The 21,198-nt window shown below is 36.9% G+C and overlaps 2 protein-coding genes across 4 annotated transcripts; both read right to left on the reverse strand.

The window, feature by feature from the left end:
- Positions 1-303: 303 nt before the first annotated feature.
- On the reverse strand, positions 304-8,466 carry LOC121914112 (zinc transporter 2-like). Its single transcript, XM_042437179.1, has 8 exons — positions 8,395-8,466; positions 8,031-8,233; positions 5,849-5,995; positions 3,929-4,082; positions 3,617-3,839; positions 2,430-2,535; positions 2,183-2,317; positions 304-850 (listed from the first exon to the last, which is right to left on the reverse strand). Exons 1-8 carry the CDS (start codon positions 8,457-8,459, stop codon positions 708-710), a joined length of 1,176 nt encoding a protein of 391 aa, XP_042293113.1. The 5' UTR covers positions 8,460-8,466; the 3' UTR covers positions 304-707.
- Positions 8,467-8,670: 204 nt separating this feature from the next.
- On the reverse strand, positions 8,671-20,456 carry dnajc5gb (DnaJ (Hsp40) homolog, subfamily C, member 5 gamma b). 3 transcript variants are annotated; one of them, XM_042437203.1, is made up of 6 exons: positions 20,269-20,456; positions 19,861-19,990; positions 16,749-16,962; positions 16,437-16,587; positions 14,526-14,603; positions 8,671-10,784 (listed from the first exon to the last, which is right to left on the reverse strand). In XM_042437203.1, exons 2-6 carry the CDS (start codon positions 19,971-19,973, stop codon positions 10,702-10,704), a joined length of 639 nt encoding a protein of 212 aa, XP_042293137.1. In that variant the 5' UTR covers positions 19,974-19,990; positions 20,269-20,456; the 3' UTR covers positions 8,671-10,701. The 3 variants fall into 3 exon arrangements, with proteins under 3 accessions (XP_042293137.1, XP_042293136.1, XP_042293138.1); XM_042437202.1 differs by having other exon boundaries at positions 20,265-20,455; XM_042437204.1 differs by lacking the exon at positions 14,526-14,603 and having other exon boundaries at positions 20,265-20,452.
- Between the last annotated feature and the right edge of the window lie 742 nt (positions 20,457-21,198).

Genomic DNA, 21,198 nt, shown 5'->3' on the forward strand with positions numbered 1-21,198 from the left:
TACAGGCAGATACACCGCCACACACTTCTAGTGGGTCATAAGTGATGATTGAGAGGGATTACTTTTGTTTTTTTAGGAAAATCCTGCATCGTGTACCTTTAAAGTTGTTTAAAGATGGATCGGAAGGCTACGTAATGTCCCGGCTGTCGGTTACAAAGCAACATATAGACACCAACACCTTGTGTGTAAACAACTTGTGTCTATAAACACACCAGGAGGAATAGAGGCTTAAATAAAAGAAAAAGAAATAGTTAAATAAATATCTTGTAAAGCTTACAGGAGTTTTAACAGCTTTTTTTTTGTTCGTACATTCAGATATAGAAGAAATGTATTGTTTGATATGGACAATCAGCTCTGGAAAGTTTGGCTTTTTGCTTAAGATTTGCTTTGATTTGTGACTGTAAAATTTGAAAATAATAAACAAATTAATAGATAAAGCTGAGACCAGAGATTCCTGTCATATTCAGTGAATACAAACAATACATTTTTCCAAAGTAATGCAAAGTGAGGTTCAGTTTGATCAGCAATAAAACATGATGAAACCAGTGTCCCAAACTCCCGAAATGTAAAAGCTGTAGCCCTACAGCAGCTGGTCAGACATGCACATGTGACAGCCAGCAACTTGTCACCTGAGTTGGGGATCCTCTGCTTCATATTTTAACTTTAAAAAGTGTGTAAACCTTTCAGCTACGTGTCTCTTTCCACAGTCATCGTTCAGTCTGTGAGGTCACGGCGCCGTGAGCGGCGGTCCCGACGTTCTCCACTTGGATCGTGATGCTGGTGAAACTAAACTCAGAGCGCAGAAGCTTCGTTGCCTTCGTGAGGACGATCTGCGGATCAGCATCTTCCTCTGAGGACACAAATACAAACATTTTCTTAAAGTTACGGTTTATAGTTATATTAATCACACAGATGCAATTTGTATATAATCAGTATTTTCTACAGCGTTGTCTGGTTTCCACACCACGTTTTTAACAACCTGGGCCTATATTGACTCAACAGACTTTTCTTGTTCTCAGCCACTTTATTATTCTATTTTGGCTTTGTTTATTTTAGGACTAATGGACCTCACACATTTTAAAGCTGTTTGCTCTGTTAGCATCTGTTTTTATTTCCAATTTAACACTTTTTAATTGTACTTAAACATCTTTTTATATATTGCCTTGTCTTGCTTTCACATTTTGTTTTGCACTTTGAATTGCCTTGCTGTTGAAATGTGCTATTTACATAAACTCGCCTTGCCTTTGTTTGTTTTAGAGCTGCAACGATTAGTCAATTAATCGATTAGTCGATTAACAGAAAATGAATCTGCAACTATTTTCATAATCAGGTAATCGTTTTTGTCATTTTTTTAAGCAAAAATGCTTAAAATTTGATGGTTTGCAGCTTCTCAAATGTGAGGATTTGAAGTTTTTCTGCGGCATATATGACAGTACGCTGAATATCTTTGGATTTCGGACTGTTCAGACAAAACAAGACATTTGAAGACGTCACCATGAGCTGGCTAGAAATCATAACGAGCATTTTTCACTATTTTCTGACATTTAATAGACAAAACGACGGCAGATTAATCAATAATGAAAATAATTGTTACTTGCAGCAGTAGTTTGTTTATTATTATGATTTTGGCTATCAATAAGATTGCAATCTCATGTTTGACTTCAGCTTCAGGCTAAACTGGAACTGATTTTGACCCTGATATGGTTATGTTCAATATAACTGAGTAAATTTTATGTATTTTTTAATTTCATTTAACCTTTATTGGAAACCTTGTTTGCAAAGGACACAAGTTGGCAGCATAAAAAGTTGCAGATAAAAAAACTAAATCAGGTAAAGGATAAAACAACATTAAAAACACAACAATATTAAAATAAGGCTAAAGTAAACAGTAAGCATGGAGATAATTTACATTTTACGGTAGAATTGAAAATAGCCTTGGATTTTGCTAGATATATTTATCAATTTATATTCTTATTTTAAAGTATTTCAAGAGATTTCTTTCATATCTCTGTTCGTACTTAAGGGACAGACAGCTTGTGATAGAAATCTACAAAGATATTAAACTTCAGGATCATCTACTGGACTTATTTATTTGCTGCTGTTGCTGTGCTTCACATCCTCTCTACTCCGACTGGATGGCGGTGGACCTGTGTGTCGTAGAGATTAGCTGTGTTGATTTTACCTGTGACCACGTGCACGGAAAGTAAAGAATGAGTCATGTTGAGGCTCCACATGTGCAGACTGTGAGCAGCCACGACTCCTCTCACCGACAGCAGCAGCTCTCGCACGGTGTTGAGGTTAATGTCCTGAGGAGTGCCTGTGGGAAAACAAAAAGATGCCACTCACTGCCAGTAACTCATAAACTTTATTCACTTAATTATAAAACAAATATATATATAATGGCACTTGCAGGCGTAGGTTATATTTACCCTCCAGCAGTATTCTGAAAACATCCTTTGTGACTGGAATTGTTGTCCCAAGAACCAGGACCGAGAACAGGAACGTGCAAATCGGATCCGCTACTTTATATTCAGGCTGTGAGGAAATAAAGTTAAAGACAAATAATAAACCACACAATAGAGCTTTAAGGTGTGCTGAAGGCTGCACCAACTCCACCTGTTGATACTGTAAACATGCCAATAATGCATCCAGTTTAACTCACATTGTTTGTCCCTCTGTGCTTTCTGGTTTGCACCCAGTTCCAGGAAATTAAAAGCACAAACAGTAAATTTATGTCTTTTTCTCTCCTAATTTTCTTCTTTTAAGTGAGTGAAGTGAGTGAAGAGGATTTGAAGGATTAGGTTGGCATTAATCTACATTTTTCTTAATGTCAACAAATCTCAAGCCCTTTTGTTCCAATTAAAGACAAGATTCTTTAAAAAACAGGTCACAACTATATAGTTTAATTCTTAAAGAAAGGCTAAATCATTTCCTAAACCAGGAGTACATTTTGTTGGGGACTATTTTCAGATGTGGACTAATTCTGCACACATTTGGTGCTCTGGGCCTCGTTCTTCTTTGTATGTGGGTAACCGACTTCTCCAGATTAGAATATTGATGATTTTTGCACGAGTCTGGATTTTTTTGGTTCTTCAAAGCTGCTTAAAATTAATCTGGAACTGTTGTCATAGCAACCTGCCCATTTTCAGATACACATGTCTCACTTTCTTAGATTTATAATGGAAAGAAATTATGATTTTAGATGAGAACATGCAGGTTATTGACACAACATTACAATCAGCTGGTGTAATAATCACATATTAATTTTATAATGAAAAGTTACCTTTATTAATAAACAATAAAAATATATTACAAGTAAAAGTTTGTAAAAAAAAAAAAAAAAAAAAGAACCAATCCAAATTTAGTTTGGGATGCTCTGAGAAAAAGACAATCTCACATGTATGTGAGATTGACTAAAATTAACCACATGTTCATCGTAATGCAGAAACATGAGCAACAGTGTGGCTCAGTGACGTGTTTTGGAGCTCTACGGCACAGAAGAATAAGACATGTGAGGCTTTGGATGCACAGAAAATACTTGTTAGTCAGTGTTGGTTTTGGTCTTTTGTTCACAAAAAGGAAAATATATATTTTTTCGGTTTTTGTTGACACTGACCCAGAAGTGGATGATGGTGGCAGCCAGCAGGACCCCGAGACTCTGCAGCAGGTCTCCCACCACGTGGATGAAGGCGGCCTTCACGCTGGCGTTGCCGTGGCTGTGAGCGTGGCTATGAGTGTGGCTGCGCTCCTGACGTTCTTTGTCCATCTGCGGCCGGCTGCTGGGAAACCCGTGGCTGTGGCCGTGTGAGGCGCCGGACTGATGGAGGATCAGGACCATCCTAAATAAAACATAAGTCCAAACTATTTTTAGAAGAGCCAAAGCTAAAATAATCCTGACAAACACGGGTAGCGAGCTCATCATACTCACAGGACGTTGACCCCCACAGCACAGCCCGAGGTTATGAGCATGATCTGACTGTCGATGTCGTAGTCTCCATCCATGATCCTCTGTATGGCTGATAAGACCAGAACTGCCGTCACAGCCCAGATAGACACAACTGACAGCAGCATACCCAGAATCTCTGTTTAAAACAGAGTCAAGAGAGTCACAAAGTAATTTATATAAAAAATACAGTAACAGAACTGATGAACTAGATTCATAATACACTCGTGTAGAAGCAGAGATTACAGTCAAGTTGAAAATGTGGAAAATAGGAAACACATTTAAAGAAAAGCAGGCTAAAATAATTAAACACAAATACATACAGTACATATTTATAGTTAGTGTATAAAAAGAAAAAACACTTATATAAATATAAATTTTAGTGAGCAATTTATAGTAGTTTAGGGTTCCTGACAGTAAAATCAAAGTTGCCTTTGATGCTGATTATAAACTGAGGGACAGTAAGACGAGCTTTCACTCTTACAGAGATCCACAACAGAAGATTCTGAATTGCAAGAAGAAAAGAAATCACGTGTACTTTCACAAAATCCTATTGTCACACCACAAACAAATGCACTAGAGTCTGCTTGGAACTAGACTGAACCTCACTTTGGTCTCAGTTTGGTCATTTGGTTCGATCGACAGCTTTCAAATCGGCTTAAATGAACCAAACAGTTAAACAGAGAGTTTGTTTGAACCAAAACAAAACAGGCTCCAGTAAAGCTCAGGGCAAATGTTGAGAAAAATCCTAGAATCTATCAACAAACAAAAATGAATCTGCTGTGAGGAGATGAAAAAAGAAAAATTGGAAAGAATGTAAAACAAAACTTTTTTGGGTAGACCGGTCACGGACCAGACCTGTAACCACTGTTGTCCATGAGTGAGTGATGAAGTTATACCATTGGTTGGCCGTCACCAGTGTTGGAGTTTCCTCATTGGTTGAAATAAATTGTCGCAAGATGATGGAAGCAGAGGACAGCAGCGACGCAGAGTGACTGTGTTTCCTGCTTCAAGCTGTGATGCTCTCAGCTCTGGTGTTAAATACAGCGAAGTCGGCTAAACTCCTGTTTTAACAGACACGTACCAGCATCTCTACCGTCTCCTCCTCCACCGTCCAGTGTGATCGACTCTCCGGCTGGCAGCAGCCGGCAGGAGAGACGCTCCGTGATGCGTCTGGATTTCATAACTGAACTAATCCCAGGATGCAAGCTTTTTATTTCTCTGACATTTTCACATCAAAAACCATGAACAGCATTAAAAGTCTTGCAGGTAAAACATGCGACTCATGTAGCTGTTAAATCAGTTTAGTGTGGGGCCGCTGCTCTGCAGGTGTGCTTGATTTGATTCTAACTGCAGTAACCAGGCGGAGATAAGCCTCCTGAATTTGCACCCAAAATGCTGTTTCCACCGTAGCCTCCATGATCATCGACAGGGAAAAAGGCAGAAAAAAGGTGCATAGGAGGGAGAGATAGTTAAAGCCCAAGATCAAGACATCCAAAGACTGAAACCGATGAAAGAGCAGGGGGAGTTTAACAGATAATTAGAATAGTTATAATTAGAATTAAAATTAGTTCTCTTTCAAATCAAACATCCCAAGATATGAGTGGAAAATATTGTTCTTGCAACTGCATTTATAACCTTTTTTTGACTCAAAAATTGCAGATGAACATTAAATATCCAGGAATTCACATTATAGACACTACCACTGACTATCCCTGTAACAAACTGGCCGCAGTTTCACACATTGACCATACAGGGTCCAGCTGTATACGAGGTTTTGACCTTGTCTTGTTTAGATTAACATGTCAGTACAAACAACGTGGAGGCACTAGTGATACCTCAGCGTTCGTTGCTATATATATAAATGATATATGCAACATATTTTTCGAGTTATTTTCATCTCACCTGCTCGATGCCATCCGAATGTCATGGTCTGCGTGCGAGGCCTGGATGAGATCCACAGAGAGAAGATGCTGATCATGATGCTGCCAAAATCAGTCAGAAGATGCGCCGCGTCTGTCATGATGGCCAGACTGCGAGCAGCGTATCCACCTGCACAGAAGACAAATCCCTGAAGACTGGCAGAAGAAACAGGTGTGTGTGCCACGTTACGACAGAACTGGAGACATTAGTTGCAGTCAGATTATTTGTAATTAATAAAGCAAGTTTGTTTAGCCCACTTCAAACAATTAGGCAGCGTCAAAGTGATTAACAGGGAATTTAAACCTTAAAAGCAAAAGATTCTCCTTTTAAAAAAAGCTTATTTCATCCAGTTTTTGCCTTTACTTGACCACAGGGATGTACTGTACATGCATGCATCGTCTTCTATCATGACGCCTTTATTCTAACACTTTTTAAATTGTATTTAAATGTATTTTTACACTGCCTTGTGTTGCTTTTATATCCTGTCTTGATGTCTTTTATGCTCTATGTGAAGCCCTTTGAATTGCCTTGTTGTTGAAATGTGCTGCCTTACAGAGCAGATTACAAACAGTTTAGAGCTCAGACATCATTGTTCTTTGTGTACTTGGTTCAGGTGGTCACTGTCACACACTTAAAAGCCATATTTGTGTTACAACCATCTTAACTCTGTGAATTTATTCCACAAAACATGTGAACAGCTCTTTATTCCCCTGACTCATTTTCTCAAAGTGCACTGAACTAATTCAAATACATTTCTTTTAAGCATGTTCTGCAATTAGATTTAAAGTTTTTTAGATTATATTTGGCTGCAGATATTTTGGGGTATTTTAAAATCTAGATGTGTCAGCCTTGTTGTCGTTATTGTTAGATTAGTCTTATATATTTTTATGGTTTCAGACAGCTCTTGGGTTGCTTTAAAGGTGCAACAAATGACATTTAGCCTCACCGGATGTCAGCAAACAACTATTTGCTATGTAAAGATGTAGTGAAGTAATGGCGACTTGAGACAGAGAATGAAGTCATAATCCCTCTGTGTGTGTTGTAATCCGAGCCCCTTGTTCTTTGTTTTGGTAGCCGGTCCGGCCGCGTGTGCAGGTTAGCGCGTGTGAGTCCCCCCGTGTCCGCCGCATCCGTTTCCAAGATGGCAGCCACGTCACAAACTTTCTCAAATTACAGCCAAACGGTACACAAATGTACACTAAAAACATTTGAGGCGAGAAATTTGATTGTCGATTCATTGAAATAGGATTTTGATTGTATTAGAAACCTTACGACTTTATAAGTACATTACTGTTTGATTTTGTTGCATATTTCGTGTTATTTCTTGTTGATATCGCTGCCTCTCTTGGCCAGGACACTGACAAATACTGATAAAATACTCACTGTTAAATAAAGGTTAAATAAATGTTTAAATAGTGAGGATATAACCTGAATATTTGTCACTAATTGGTGTTAATTATGACACCTGAGTATATAAGTAAAAGTAGCAATGATACAGTATAAAATAATAAGTCCTGCATTCAAAGTTTTACAATAAGAAGTACAAATGTATTATCAGCTAAATGTACTTTAAGTATCAAAAGCAAAAGTGCCCATTATGCAAAATGGTGTCTTTATGACACCATTTTGAATAATGGGCACTTTATGACTGATTCAACATGTATGAAGCGTTTTTCAAAGGTTTCATCACAGTGAAGCTAATTTTACCAACAGTATGTTATTATTATTATATTATGATGTTATTTTAAAGGTTTTTTGGTACTCTCGTCTATAGAAATGATGAAATCTTATAAGTTAATCATGTGTTTTGTATGAAAAAGCTGAATCTGCAAAGTAACTATAGCTGACAGATCAATGCAGTGGAGTAAAAAGTGCAACAATTCCCTCTGAAATGCAGAGAAGTAGATACACGAATAAGCAGAAAATACCTATAAATTGAGTAAATGTACTAAATTCCACCACTGACTTGTACTACAACACATTACAAACATCAACCAGGATCACTTTTCATCGCCTACCTGCCCAAAGAATTCACATTTACAATTTAAGACATAATAAATAATTATGGGACAATTCAGGAAACACCTTTAAACTGTCTGATCATAAAGTTAAGACACATTTGAGCACCGTGGCAGGTGAAACTCGTTTTGACCTTTCTTCTTACCAATCACCTCTCCGGTCATGAAGACGAGGCTGATGGCGCAGGCGATGACGAGCTTCCTCCTGGCCAAACGCCTCTCGTCACCTTCAGCCTTCGACATCACGTCCGTTTCATGGCAGAGACGCTCCTGCTGCCACAGGCCGTCCACGCTGGAGGCATCTTCACTGACCTCTGAGTCTGAATATCTTTCCTCTGGAGAGCTTAACCTAAGACAGAAAACACAATCTTGAGAAAACTGTGATGTATTCTCTCTCAAGAAATGCACAATTGAGATCATTTTAGGGGATTTAAATATCTATATCAATACATAAAAACCATCTGTAGTGAATTTGAGCTTTATGAGAAGATAAAAAAGATGAAGACATACCATCCAAGATGCTCCAAATGACTCTCAATCAGATGTTGTTTCTCTGAATCAGTTGATAACTCCATAAATCCACCTTAGGAACTCCCTCGTTTTAAAGTTTAACTGGTGGCAAAGTGAAGCTCAACAACTTGTCACCTACTGCAACACACGTGTTATCTGTCAGGGGTGGAGCACAACGGCAGCCAATGGCAGCGGGTCACTGAGCTCACAGGTGTAAGCGGAGAGGTGCTGGTCACTCTTAGCAAACAGTTACAAATACAAGACGACTTCAGGACGTTATGAATATCACCCGAGTTTATTTGATCAGACAAAAACACATTTTACAGAGACAAATAGTTTGGAAACATGTAAAAGTTTGAAAGAATGAAAAAAAACAAACCCCAGGAATGTTGAGATGATGAAACATGAATATATAGTTTTTCCTTTTTCATCTTTGATCAAAACATTCAAAAAAACTAAAATAAAAAAATAATAACAAAAGACTTTATTCCAGTTAAATGTATTCAGGCACATTTGTCGCTGGCAAAACAGTCGTTTACAAAACCAAGACTTCGATACATAAGACTGTCACTCCTCCTGCTGTCTTGGAATAAAAGTACAGATCAAATTGTAAAAATGAGGCATAAAACCGACATTTCTACACACAGCATGAAGAAAAATATAACATGAAGGTTTACATCATTTAAGGCTTTTTAATCTTAATACACACTAATGTGTCATAAAACTTCCAATCAAAAATATATCTCTGAAATTTACATTAAAAAAACATGATTCTTCTCTTTAGCATCAGTTCATTGTACCTACAATAAAACATCTCAAACACCACAGAGAAAAACATCTGGATCATCTGGATATCATCAAAAATACATCAACAAATCAAAAAGGTTTTTTTTGTTGTCGAGCTTTTTACTGTTTTACTGTTTCATTTTAGTGTAAAGTGTAAGAAGAAAGCTTTTCAGAGAATATCAGAGTCTTATCAGTGCCTCTGAAATTATTTAACCCCTCGTGTTTTTTTCTTGAGGTCACCTTATGAGCAGGTACAGTGCAGCTGGCCAAATATGCATAATAGAAACACTTCCTATCAATTTAAATACTGCATACTGTATATTTGAGCTTTTATCGATTAATTGAACAATTAGCAACCAATTTTTTATGTTGTTCACTGATTTTGTGAATGAAAATGTGAATATTTGCTGTTTTTCTGATACAATAAACTGAATCACGGTTGCAACTAAGGATCTTTTTCATCATGGATTCATCTGCTTATTATTTTATCAATAAAACAGACAAGAAAATGTGAAAAATGTGAGAAATTTCCATCGTCATTAAATTGCTTGTTTTGTCCGACCAACAGTGCAAAAGATATTTAAATAACTACAATATAAGCAGCATATTGTCGCATTTGAGTGGTTTAAACAATTAAACGTTTGGCGTTAATGCTTGAAAAATGACAAACGATTTAATTATCAAAAAAAGTTGCAGATTAACTTGTTGTTGGACAAAACAAGCAATTTCTAAGACGTCATCTTGAGTTTAGAGAACATCTGATGGGCGTTTTTCTGACATCTTACAGATTAACTGAGAGAACATTCGGCAGATTAATTAATAACGAAGGTACTTGTGTGATTTTGCTAGAAATCTATGGGAGTGCAGCCTGTCTGTACATTTCATGGAAGCCCTTATCTTGTTTCTATAATATGTATTTATTTACATTATGACTGAATACATCTTAAGTGTCTGAGTGGTTGGCCTCTAACAATCTGAAGAACCTGAATCAGCATTTTATGTTGCATTAAAAAAAAAAAAACAACAACAAAAAAAACATTAAATTGGACTCAAGATTCATCTTCAGTCACATCAGACCATTGTGGCAGCTTTAGGATTTCTAACATGAATTTGACAGTTTAAAGTGCAACATGAAAAAACGAATCCTCCAGAGCTCATTTGATCTGCACGGCTTTGTCACTGCAGTCCAGATACTGCCCAGTATTCAAAAATAAAAATTTTTTTTAAAGAAATAAATACATGATTGGATCAAAGACAAACCCGTTGGCACTTTAAAAACAAAACAAAACAAAACAAAAAAACTATGGCACAATCAAGTCGCTCATGTAAACAAAACCCCCTCTGAGATGAATGTGTTCCTGCGTGTCAGCCACAGTCTTCTGAGGAAAACAAAACAACCACATTCAAACAGAAACTGCATTTATACTCATCATCAGGCAGTTTGTAAATGATCAACACGACCGCTGATGACGCGGTTTTATGACGCAGTCCAGAACCTGAAGCCGTCGCGCTCGCTCCTCTTCATTTCTCTGGCAGCGGGACAACTGCGGGCCCCGAGGTGCCGTTGGTGGCGTGAGGCTGAATCATGATCGGTACGCTCTCACCTGCGGCGGGTAACAGAGGCAGGTGTGAAAACTTTATTGACAGCTACAATTTCTACACTTTCTCAGCAAAAGCAGCAAAACAGCTGGGAGCCTCACACAAACACAGAGCCATCTACTCATAATGCAGCAAAGTTAAATATTGTTCATTTTATCTCCATTTATTACTTAATGTATCTGTCACAGTATCATGTGTCTATATAAACACACACAACTACATCTGTCACTAGTCTAGTTATAGTCACATGAAAGCTGTATTCATCACAATCCTTCACCTGATGATGTCAGAACATACTGTATATAATATATACAGTATATATAACTGTTTATAATTAAATTAAATTAAATGGACCAATAGAAAACTCAACTTTACACTGTTTCTAAATGATATGATGATATATTACAACTCTTCAGTTAAGCTGCAAAATAAAAACAGCAGCAAACCTATAAAATTATTTATTGAATTATTTGAATGTAAATTGTATTTATTTTTAATTCATGTTTTTTCTTCCTCCTCAAATGTTTGTCATAATTTCATTCCCTCTTTTTTGTTCTTATACTTGTTTATATGTTGTTGTGTTTTGAATTTGATTGTTTTCAATAAAGTAAAAATTTGCACAAAAAAAAAACCTCATGTTAGTCAGAATACCTCCACTATTCACTCTCCTTACTAGATGAAACTGTGAACCATAGATGAGAAATATTGGATTATTAAATTGTGTCGAAAGGTGTGTTTCAGTCAGGTTTGTAAAAACTGAATTCATCCTCTCAAACAAGAAATTGAGAAGTTTCTTCAATTAAGACATTTTATAGATTCTCAGTTGAAGGAGGGCAACGGAAACACATAAATACTTATTATTAATGCTAAAACCTAAATGGCAAAATTCAGAATTTAACTCCAGATTCCAGACAAGTCGGGCTTCTTCTTCAGTCTTTAAAGTCAGTATTATGGGAAGCTGATCTTAATTAGTGGTTTAGTGCATTACAGTGGCCTGAAATACCTGAGAGGGTCGTCCCTGGATGCACCTTTATTGATGAGCACAAATCAAAATCTCACTTTTTTTTTCACAGAATATATTTTGTACCTCCAGAAATTATTTCCAAATACTTCAAATCTTTGTTACAAAAATGGAACAAAGTCTTACTAAGATGTTTTCATTTATCTGTTTGGTTATTGTGACCTTATCCAACAACACTGGAGAGACATTAATACTCAAGATGTTATTGGAAAACAGTTTCCATTTGAGTCTGTATCTGTTTATTTTTACCAAAGATTACACTTTTGATACATTTATTTGTTTGTTAACCTTTTTTTTTTTATGTTTAGCTAAGAAATCCCCTCCATTGATACGTGGATGACACAGATTGCTGCCCTCATGAAATTGAAGAAGCTGATTTATGATTCAAATCAGACGTTCAGGAGGATCTGGGAAACATTACGTTTAATTTTTCAGAGACTCTCAATCAATCTCGTTCATCTCTGAACTGTTTTGTTGTTGTTGTTGTGCAGCACCTTTGGGTCGGTTGGGTGTTTGTCCTGTTCAGCATCCCATTCTTTATATTTATTATATTTGTATGAAACATTAAAACCAGGTAGACTAAAGTAAAATTGGAAATAAAGAAGACTATATTTTTCTTTTTGCTGCTAAACCAGTAAATACTGCATAAGGTGCAGGACTTACATGGTGAACAAATCATTCCTACAAGACAGATTAATGCTGTAAAGAAACATTTCAGACGAGGACGAGTACATAAACATACGCTCAAGCAGTTCTCAACACCTGACATCATGTTACAGGTTATAAAGCACAGTAGAGCAGGAGAATGGAGCAAAAAAATGGAGCAAAAATTTAAAAAACAAAATAATTGCTACAGACGGTGAACAAGCAGCACAAAAAAAGCCGGCCTTAAATAAATACCTTTTGCAACTGGTGGTTCTCTAAGTATTTGGCTTGGAGGCCTTTAACCTCTTAAACTCCACCAGGACGCCGGCGTCCTCAGCCGACTTTACTGTCTTTCAGAGCCTGTAGCGGACTAGAGTGAAGATTCTGGTATCATATGAAACTAAGTGATCTAAGGCATCTACTGGTACCAATCATGTCATGCTAGCTTGTCGGGAAGGGGGCTAAATAACGCTCCAAAGTTGGGCTAAATTTTGGTGAGGGAAAAACTGGCATGGCCATTTTCAAAGGGGTCCCTTGACCTCTCACCTCAAGATATCTGAATGAAAATGGTTTCTACGGTTACCGACAAGTCTCCCCTTTACAGACACGCCTACTTTATGCTAATCCCATGCAGTTTGAGGCAAAAACCATGCAGTTTTTTGAATGCAGTATAAATGTGTTATTTTCGCCTATTCTAAAAATGGTGTATTTGAATATTTCTGCAGACTGGGATCCCAAAACAGTGTTGGAATTGCATAAATTGGGTCTGACTGGAAAGCTGAGACTCTTGTGGATTCAATGAGCCCAATTGTATTCATGTGTGATGATGTTAGTCTCCATAGTAGCTATTTCATTGTAGTGAGACCATTTTTTGAAACTTGACCTCACTGTATAAAATGTTATTGTGACCTCTAGGATGAGACTTTATAACCAACTAGAGACTGAAGGCATTCAGAGGATTTATGGCTTTTTCTGGGCAATTTCCAGAACAGAAGTGCTCGCCATCCAAGTGCCGGAAAAAAAAAATTCAATTCTTACAGAAATCTCCAAATGTCAAAACTTTTTGATACCAAATAATAACATGAATTTTTCTACGGTGTTCTTCAAGGTCCCTGTGTCTTACTGTGGTATTTTAGAGGGATTTTTACCATTTTTATCATTTCTCAAGTGGTCAAAAATGGTTAAATTTTGCACGGAATCTGTGTAATAAATGATATCAAACCAAAAATTGCTGCAACAACTTACGAGACATAACGGAGCAGGATGGCCATTATATACTTCCATCATAATGTTCTAAGCCATTATACACTCTAAACTTTCAAAATTTGAATAGGTGCCTAACCAAAACACAACATTTATGACAGATTTATGACTAGAAAAACTTTACACATGGTGCTGAGCTGCATTTCAAATTAATCTACAGGTTCCCAGCTTTCAGATGATGTATACCACTTCTATGAGGCATATACTGTTGACCTGATATCTCCCCCTAAACAACCCCTCCCCCCCAAAAAAGAAAAAATGGGTCTATGGTAGGGAGAGGGGAGTGGAAGAGGAAAACACCAGCGGCGGGTTTTGTTAATGGTTTAGAACAGTTAAAATTAATTTATTTTTGTTAAATCAACAGAAACCTGAAGACTGATGACTAATTCCCCAAATTTGAGAAAATCTGAAAAACAGGGATGATAGAAAGAAGGAATAGATAAAAGAAATGTTGTTTTATTCTTGGAGCCATCTCCCAGGCTGAGAATCGCTGCTCTGGATGTTCAAATTTAGAATTTTAGTATCCTTTATTTTCCACCGTGGTCAACAAGCGCAAGCAAGTGCAAGCAAGCAAAGTTATTGATAAGTAAAAAGGGACAAAGGTTATAAAAAAAGCCACCTCTGTTTATTTTACAGCATCTCACGGCATCGGCTGTATGAGGCTGAATAGGGCATTTGTAAGAAGATATTAATAAATGCAAATCGTTGTTACATAAAATGTTAGTACAGTCCACGCCCGAGACCAGCAGTGTTAGAAGCTGCCATAACATGAACTTCTACACAGCGCAGCAGTCAGCTGAGGGCAGGTGAACTTTACCTGGAGAGGTGACAACTCCACCTGAAGTGTCATTGGCGGCAGTGGCGCCGGGCTGAATAGTTTTTACATCGTTTCCTTCTGTGAAACAAAATTTAACACTGAGCAAACCAACGCTGCTTCTTAAATGACCGATCGAGTCACAGTCATAGCAGAGAACCGAGATATGAGCTGGATTTAACCTCCTTCAGGCTGCGAGAGAAAGTTTCCAGTCTGGTATCCGACTGCACTCTCTTGTATTACAATCTGTGACTTTGCTGTTATCTTTAACAACGTCCTCTCTGCGCTCAGGGTGGACGGCTGAGACGTGCACATACTCTCTCTCTCTCTCTCTGAGCATTTAATAAACCACATACTTTGATGATTGAACAGACCACATCTCTATTTTAATTATTTCTTCAACAAACGCAAACCCTAAAAATTCTGATAATAAGCTGCCGTTCACGCAATTGACAACGTTCATGTCCCTCTTTATCCACTGTCAAGCATAGTGTTTTTTCCATTTGCTAAACAATAAACAGTTGACATTTAATTTAGTTAAGAATATATATATATACATACAATACTGTGCAAAGGCTTTATGGCACTTTAGATGTTTATATTTCATCAGAGGGGTGTCAAATTTATTCTGCAGCTTGACAATGACCCCAAACATACAGCCAGGGTCATAAAGAACTATCTTCATTGACAAGAAGAACAAGGAGTCCTGCTACAGATGGTTAATTGGCCCCCCCAGAGTCCTGATCTAAACATTATGGAGTCAGTCTGGGATTATATGAAGAGACAGAAGCAGCTGAGACGCCGACTGTGTGCAGGTGTACCGAGGAGAACTGCTGCTGTTTAAAAGGCAAAGCTGCTCACAACACATACTGATTTAATTTAGGTTTCTTCTGTTTACTGAACTTTGTATGACATAATTGATCGATAAAAAAAATCATGGCATTATTTTTGAAAGCATCATTGCTTTACAGCTTTTTTTCATAAGTGCCTAAAAACTTTTGCACAGTATTGTACATCCGTATCTTCCGCCTAAATAACAAACTGGGGCTGCTAAAAGCACAACATGCTTCCCATTTTAGACACTGGACGCATCTAATTTGCAAAAATGAAATTCTGCTGTCATGTGACGACTTTCATCTTTGCGCAGGAAGTGGCAGATCAAAATGTATCAGTGAAATACAAACTGATGAAGCTCTTTTTCTCTTTTGGCTTTAATGTAAAATGATTCACAAAAATGAACACAAACTATCCAGACTGGTAAAAATGAAGACGTTGTGTACAGTTTACTGGTTTTCATTAAAGGTTCTTTTGAGCTCAGTTTTCAGACTGTTTTAGTTTTTCCACTTCAGACGTTTGCTTGTTTTGTGTTTCTTTTTACGCCTTAAACACTTTCATATTTCATTAAAGCAAGTATTCACAATAAACACAACCAACAGAATATTACTGATTTATGATCAGGTCATTATGATGTTGTTTTAGTGAGTTTACTGTTACCTGTTTAACTTACGTCCCACTATTTAGCATTTATAAGTAGTATATAAACATTTAATAGACGGTTTATAACACACTATAATGTATTTGTTAGCAGATATAAGTGTTTATTAATGTATTTGTCAACAACTATAACTCCTCCTGTGGGCACCTATACTTACAGGCTGGTGTATAAACAGATAATTAATGACAATATATTAAAACATAGTGATAATAATATAAAATATGTCTAGGAGAACTTACAATTGCTGACAAATACTTTAAAATGTCCTTATATCTGATTAGAACTGCATTATAGTTTGTTACAAACTATTTATTAACGGTTTGCTTATAAAAGCTACAATAAATAGGGGGACTTCAAGTAAAATGTTGCTGATATTTGCCTTCCTTTACTCGACTCTACTCTAGAACAAAGTCACTCACCTGCTTCCTGCTCTCTGATTTCCGCCTCCAGGTCCTCCGGATCCATATAGACGAAATCCTCGTCTTCTGGCGCCTTACACTTCCCGCAGCAGAAACAGCAGCAGCAGAAACAGCAGCAGCAGGTGAAAACACTGCAGCACACCATGAGGGCCTAAACAGAAAAGAAGAAGGACATGAGTGTCAGTATATTTAAAAATTTAATACATCTTCAAATTCAAATCCTGGCTTTAAATACGTTTCAATCAGTTTTCACTTCTTGCGAAACCACATCACTCTTAACCATACAATCCCGGTTCCCATCATGCCTCTCACCTTGAACCAGCACTTGGACATGAGGAAGTAATATTTGACGCTCTCCTCCCCGAACTGATCCGCCACATAGAGTCCCAAGGATCCATACTCGTCGTAGATCTTCCGCTTGTTCTCGTCGCTGAGGGTGGCGTTGGCGTTGTTGATTTCCTTGAATTTCTCAGCAGCTTCTGGGTTACCTGGGTTCTTATCAGGGTGATGCCGCAATGCCAACTTCCTGAAAACGAATGATATTATACAATTGGTTGTGACGTTATTCTGTCCGTTGTTGAAGTGCCGCTATCAATACACACCACAGGAACTTTACATCAGGAATTCAGATGCCTTTTTAAGTTTAAAACTAACATAGAAGGGATGTTTTTCCAAAGGGTAACAATTAAAAACACATTTTAGTTACAAATAAGATACAAGACGTTCTTCTGAAAACTGTAACTTGCTTATTTTGAGACTCTTCTACTATTTTAGTATGATTATTAGTATAATCTTAATAATACTCAATTGAATTTATATTATTTTGCCTTTCTACTGAGGAGATCTCTGTCTACATGTGTGTCATTACTCTTAAATCTTCATTATCAACATTCCAGATATTCCTGTGTTTCCAATTTGCGAAACCGAAACCCAACTTCACTGTCGTCATATCTTAAAGTGCTTCATGAAATCGATAAGTATGAAAACTGGAGTCCATTACGAGTGTTTTACAAGTGTTTAAGTCGTCTTTATTTTTTAAACTTGTGTCATTATTTTCATTATTGTAAACCCGCCGTTAGTATCTTATGAATCTAGCTGGTGAAGTAAGTTTAATGAAAATGAAGCTTTTTATATAAAATGAAACTTTTCTTTGATGCCTGCCAGAAGTTTACAATGAAAACATTATCAATAAATGTAGTAAAGTGCAGGAAATCAGCACTTTCTTATCCATGATTTTACTTTTCTACACACCGGTCTACAACGTGCGCTTTGGACAACACTTAGCTTTGTAAAAAAAAAAGTTGTTAAAAAGTGAAACATTAGGTGAGCGTTTCTGGGAAGCAAAGTATTAGAAACACAGAATCTTGACGACATTATTTGCTCACAGAAAGTAGCATTTTCTTGAGGTTTCACTGGTTTCATATCCTGTCAAAAGTTCGAAGACATGATCGTCTATTTCCATGGAAATGTTTCATCATGCCCTTTCGCTCATGCACATTTCTACCTGACATATTTTAGTGTTCAGCGACTCAGAGATGTGCCGGTTTACCATTGCTACTATACACTGATGGTATCAGTACCACCGACCATTTACCATTACCGTCATTATCGTCATTTTCATTGGACACTGTGAACACAGAGACAAACATCGGCGCAATGAGAACCACCTAAAATGACAAATACTATCTTCAGGGAAAATGTATTTGATGTGTACTTTGATTTAGTAGTTTGGCTCATGTCCCATCTTTTAAAATGGGACATGGGGAGGGATTTATGACCTATACCGCAACCAATCGCTTTCATTGTTGGAGAGCTGTAATTTTTAATTGCAGCTCTACAGTCAACAACCGTCTTAAACTTTGAACAATATTTAAACTGTTTTTGGTTTTATTTCTTAGACAGAGTCCAACGAAACTTCAACATACAGACAACTGATCAGTGAATAAAATCCAAGGTGATCATGGTGTTAAGTATTTTAGCGCCGTTTATCATGATATTTTTACCGAAAATGATCGTAGTTTGAAAATTCGATACCAGCACATCACTACTGTTGCAGCACATGTTTGCTAAATGCTACAAAGAGTAATTTATCTTTATGATCCAGTGGTGGAATGTACAATTTCTAAGTGCTTTACTTGAGTATTATTTAATTTTAAGCTACTTTATACTTCCACTTCACTACATTTCAGAGGGAAATATTAAACTTTCTACTCCACTACATTTATTTGACAGCTTTATTTATTTTTCAGATTAAAATTTTACTGAAAATAACATAATATTAAGCTTATAAATTACACTACATTATTAAGGATTAAACCAGTGGTTCCCAAACTTTTTGGCTTGTGACGTCTTATAAAAAAAATCAGTCTGTATGTGTCTCTTTGTCACGTTTCAGATGTCTATGAGCTGTTTGCACTTCCACCACAGAGACATTTCCCCTCTAAACTTCTCACATGGTTTCAAATAAATAACAGCTTGAGGCCCAAACAGGTTAAACTATCCAATATTTTTTTTTTAAAATGCAAAGATTAAAGAAAAGTTCTGACAAATTAATCCAAATGTATTTAGCAGAACTATGTTTTTTCATCCATCTTACCCAGCCTATCATCTCAAGACCTCTCAGATTCATCTTGAGACCGTTTCAAAGCAGTTCATACGAGCTCCACCTCAAGCAGCTACAACACTAAAATGCTTCTTATGCATTGGCTCATCAGTATTAACAATGTTACATTTATTCAATGTATCAGTTAAGATTTAAGTTAAGATTTTTTGATGCAAAATTAGTGCTTTTACTTGAGTACTTTAAGTAAATTGAGCTGATAACAGTGGAGGACTTTTACTTGTAATGAAACATTTTTACATTGTGGTATTGATTCTTACTTAAAGGACCAGTGTGTTGGATTTGCAGATGGCAACCAAATGAATACAACACCCCTTCCAAGCATCCCTAAAAACCCGAAAAACCTGCTTTAGAGCCAGTGTTTGGTTTGTCCATTCTGGGCAAATGTAGAAACATGGCAGCACAACACGTTGCCTCCATGGGGGCGGGGACCTGCTCGCAATATTTTTTCTCCTAGGATGGTGAAGTCATGACCCACGCTACTCTGCCTCTGATTGAACCCTAACCAATCTCACTCCTCATGCCTAAACCTAACTAACTAACCCAACCAACGAAGGCAACAAGTACCAGCTAATCAGAGGCAGAGTAGGGCAAGTCATGACTTTGCCATCCTGGGAAAAAAAAAATTGGCAACCTGCTCCCCACTCATTCCAAGGTAATAAAAACACAATGATTCTTACTTTCATTTGATTATACACTAATTAAAACATACTTATGAATATTATATTCAATTTCTGCCAAGTCTGTCCACCACTAAATCTTACACACTGCACCTTTAAGTAAAGGATCTGAGTGTGAACACACCTGTACGCCTTTTTTATTTCCTCTTGGGATGCTCCCTTCTCCAGGCCCAGGACTTCGTACAGGCTGTCTCCTGCTGTTGACATTTTACGCTGAGGTCTGTTTGGATCCTCCATGTTTCAGGATTTGGTGCCTGTGACAGAAAAAAATAACCCCATAAACATTGCAAATGACTTTCTAGCAGAAACAGGGCAGACCAGAGAAGTAACTTTAGAGCTTATAAAAGTTAAGTGAGGAAGTCAATAAACAAGAGAAAAGGTCGTTGATCGATTAGGAAGAAAAAACAAGGACTAAATATTTGCGGCAAATATTTAACTAGGTTTACTTCAACTCTCCACAAACTGCTAACTGTCCTAGCCAACTTTAGCACAGCAGCGGGAGGAAAAAGTTACAAGTTTGGCTCTTACACACTGGAAATAAATAAATTTCCTGTTTTTTTGAGGTCGAATCATAGAGTTTGTCCGCTGGTTGCTTTCCAGGTCTGTCCCGCGAAACCAAGCCGATACACGGTTCCTGCCTCGTCAAACCGCAGCTCTCCTCATGACACCGGAGGAAAAAAGTTCAGAGGAGCCGCAGCGAAGCAGGAAGTGAGAGACAGGAAGAGAGACTGTGACGTCAGGGGTGACATTGGCATGCGCTCGAGGGTGCGACAAAGTAATAATAATAATTAATATTATTATGATTATTATATTATGATATTGTCATTATTATCATTATTATTATTAGTAGAAGTAGTAGTAGTAGTAGTAATGATAATAATAATAATAATAATAACAATAATAATAATAATAATACATTTGTACCGAACTTTTCATTCATAGTGAAACTCAAAGTGCTCAAAGATACGACTAAACATGTATTTTATTAAGCTGGAAGCCAAGTTTGTGATAAGTTTGACAGATTTATTAATTTTACTGGGATAGGTTCGCATTCATAAATCCAAGTTCTCACCCATTGTCTGAACTTTTCATGATTGAATTTAGAAAGTATTTAGAGTCTATCCAATTTATAAACAATAAGAAATGTGCACATACAGTTCAAGATTTTTTTTTTAAGAAATCTGATTTTATTGCCTACCTTTTATATTATATTATTATTATTATAATATTATTTTAATATTTATTTATTTATTTATTTAAAGTAGTAAAGGAGTAAATTTAAATCTGAATATGCTTGACAGCAGGGTTTCCTGTGATGGTTTCTTATAATATTTTATAAAGTTTGTTTAGTATTTTGCATGGTATCTGTGGAGAGGACTGTCATTGTGGATCTCCTGTGGCAGGAGGGTTTGGTAAGACTTACACAGCCTCTTTTTGTCTCCACCTTAAATACAATATTGAT

This window comes from Thunnus maccoyii, chromosome 16 (assembly GCF_910596095.1).
Source record: "Thunnus maccoyii chromosome 16, fThuMac1.1, whole genome shotgun sequence".
In the NCBI taxonomy this organism is placed as follows: Eukaryota; Metazoa; Chordata; class Actinopteri; order Scombriformes; family Scombridae; genus Thunnus; species Thunnus maccoyii.

What these genes read in the sequence shown, in the direction of transcription:
- LOC121914112 (XM_042437179.1), bottom strand. Translation starts at nt 8,459, where the DNA reads ATGGAGTTATCAACTGATTCAGAGAAACAACATCTGATTGAGAGTCAT. An exon ending in CCACCATCATCCACTTCTGG is followed by an intron (nt 2,536 to 3,616) that starts GTCAGTGTCAAC and finishes ATTTCCTCACAG; the next exon opens with CCTGAATATAAAGTAGCGGA. An exon ending in TTTCAGAATACTGCTGGAGG is followed by an intron (nt 2,318 to 2,429) that starts GTAAATATAACC and finishes GTTTTCCCACAG; the next exon opens with GCACTCCTCAGGACATTAAC.
- dnajc5gb (XM_042437203.1), bottom strand. Translation starts at nt 19,973, where the DNA reads ATGGAGGATCCAAACAGACCTCAGCGTAAAATGTCAACAGCAGGAGAC. An exon ending in GAAATAAAAAAGGCGTACAG is followed by an intron (nt 16,963 to 19,860) that starts GTGTGTTCACAC and finishes ATTCGTTTTCAG; the next exon opens with GAAGTTGGCATTGCGGCATC. An exon ending in TGTCCAAGTGCTGGTTCAAG is followed by an intron (nt 16,588 to 16,748) that starts GTGAGAGGCATG and finishes TTTTCTGTTTAG; the next exon opens with GCCCTCATGGTGTGCTGCAG.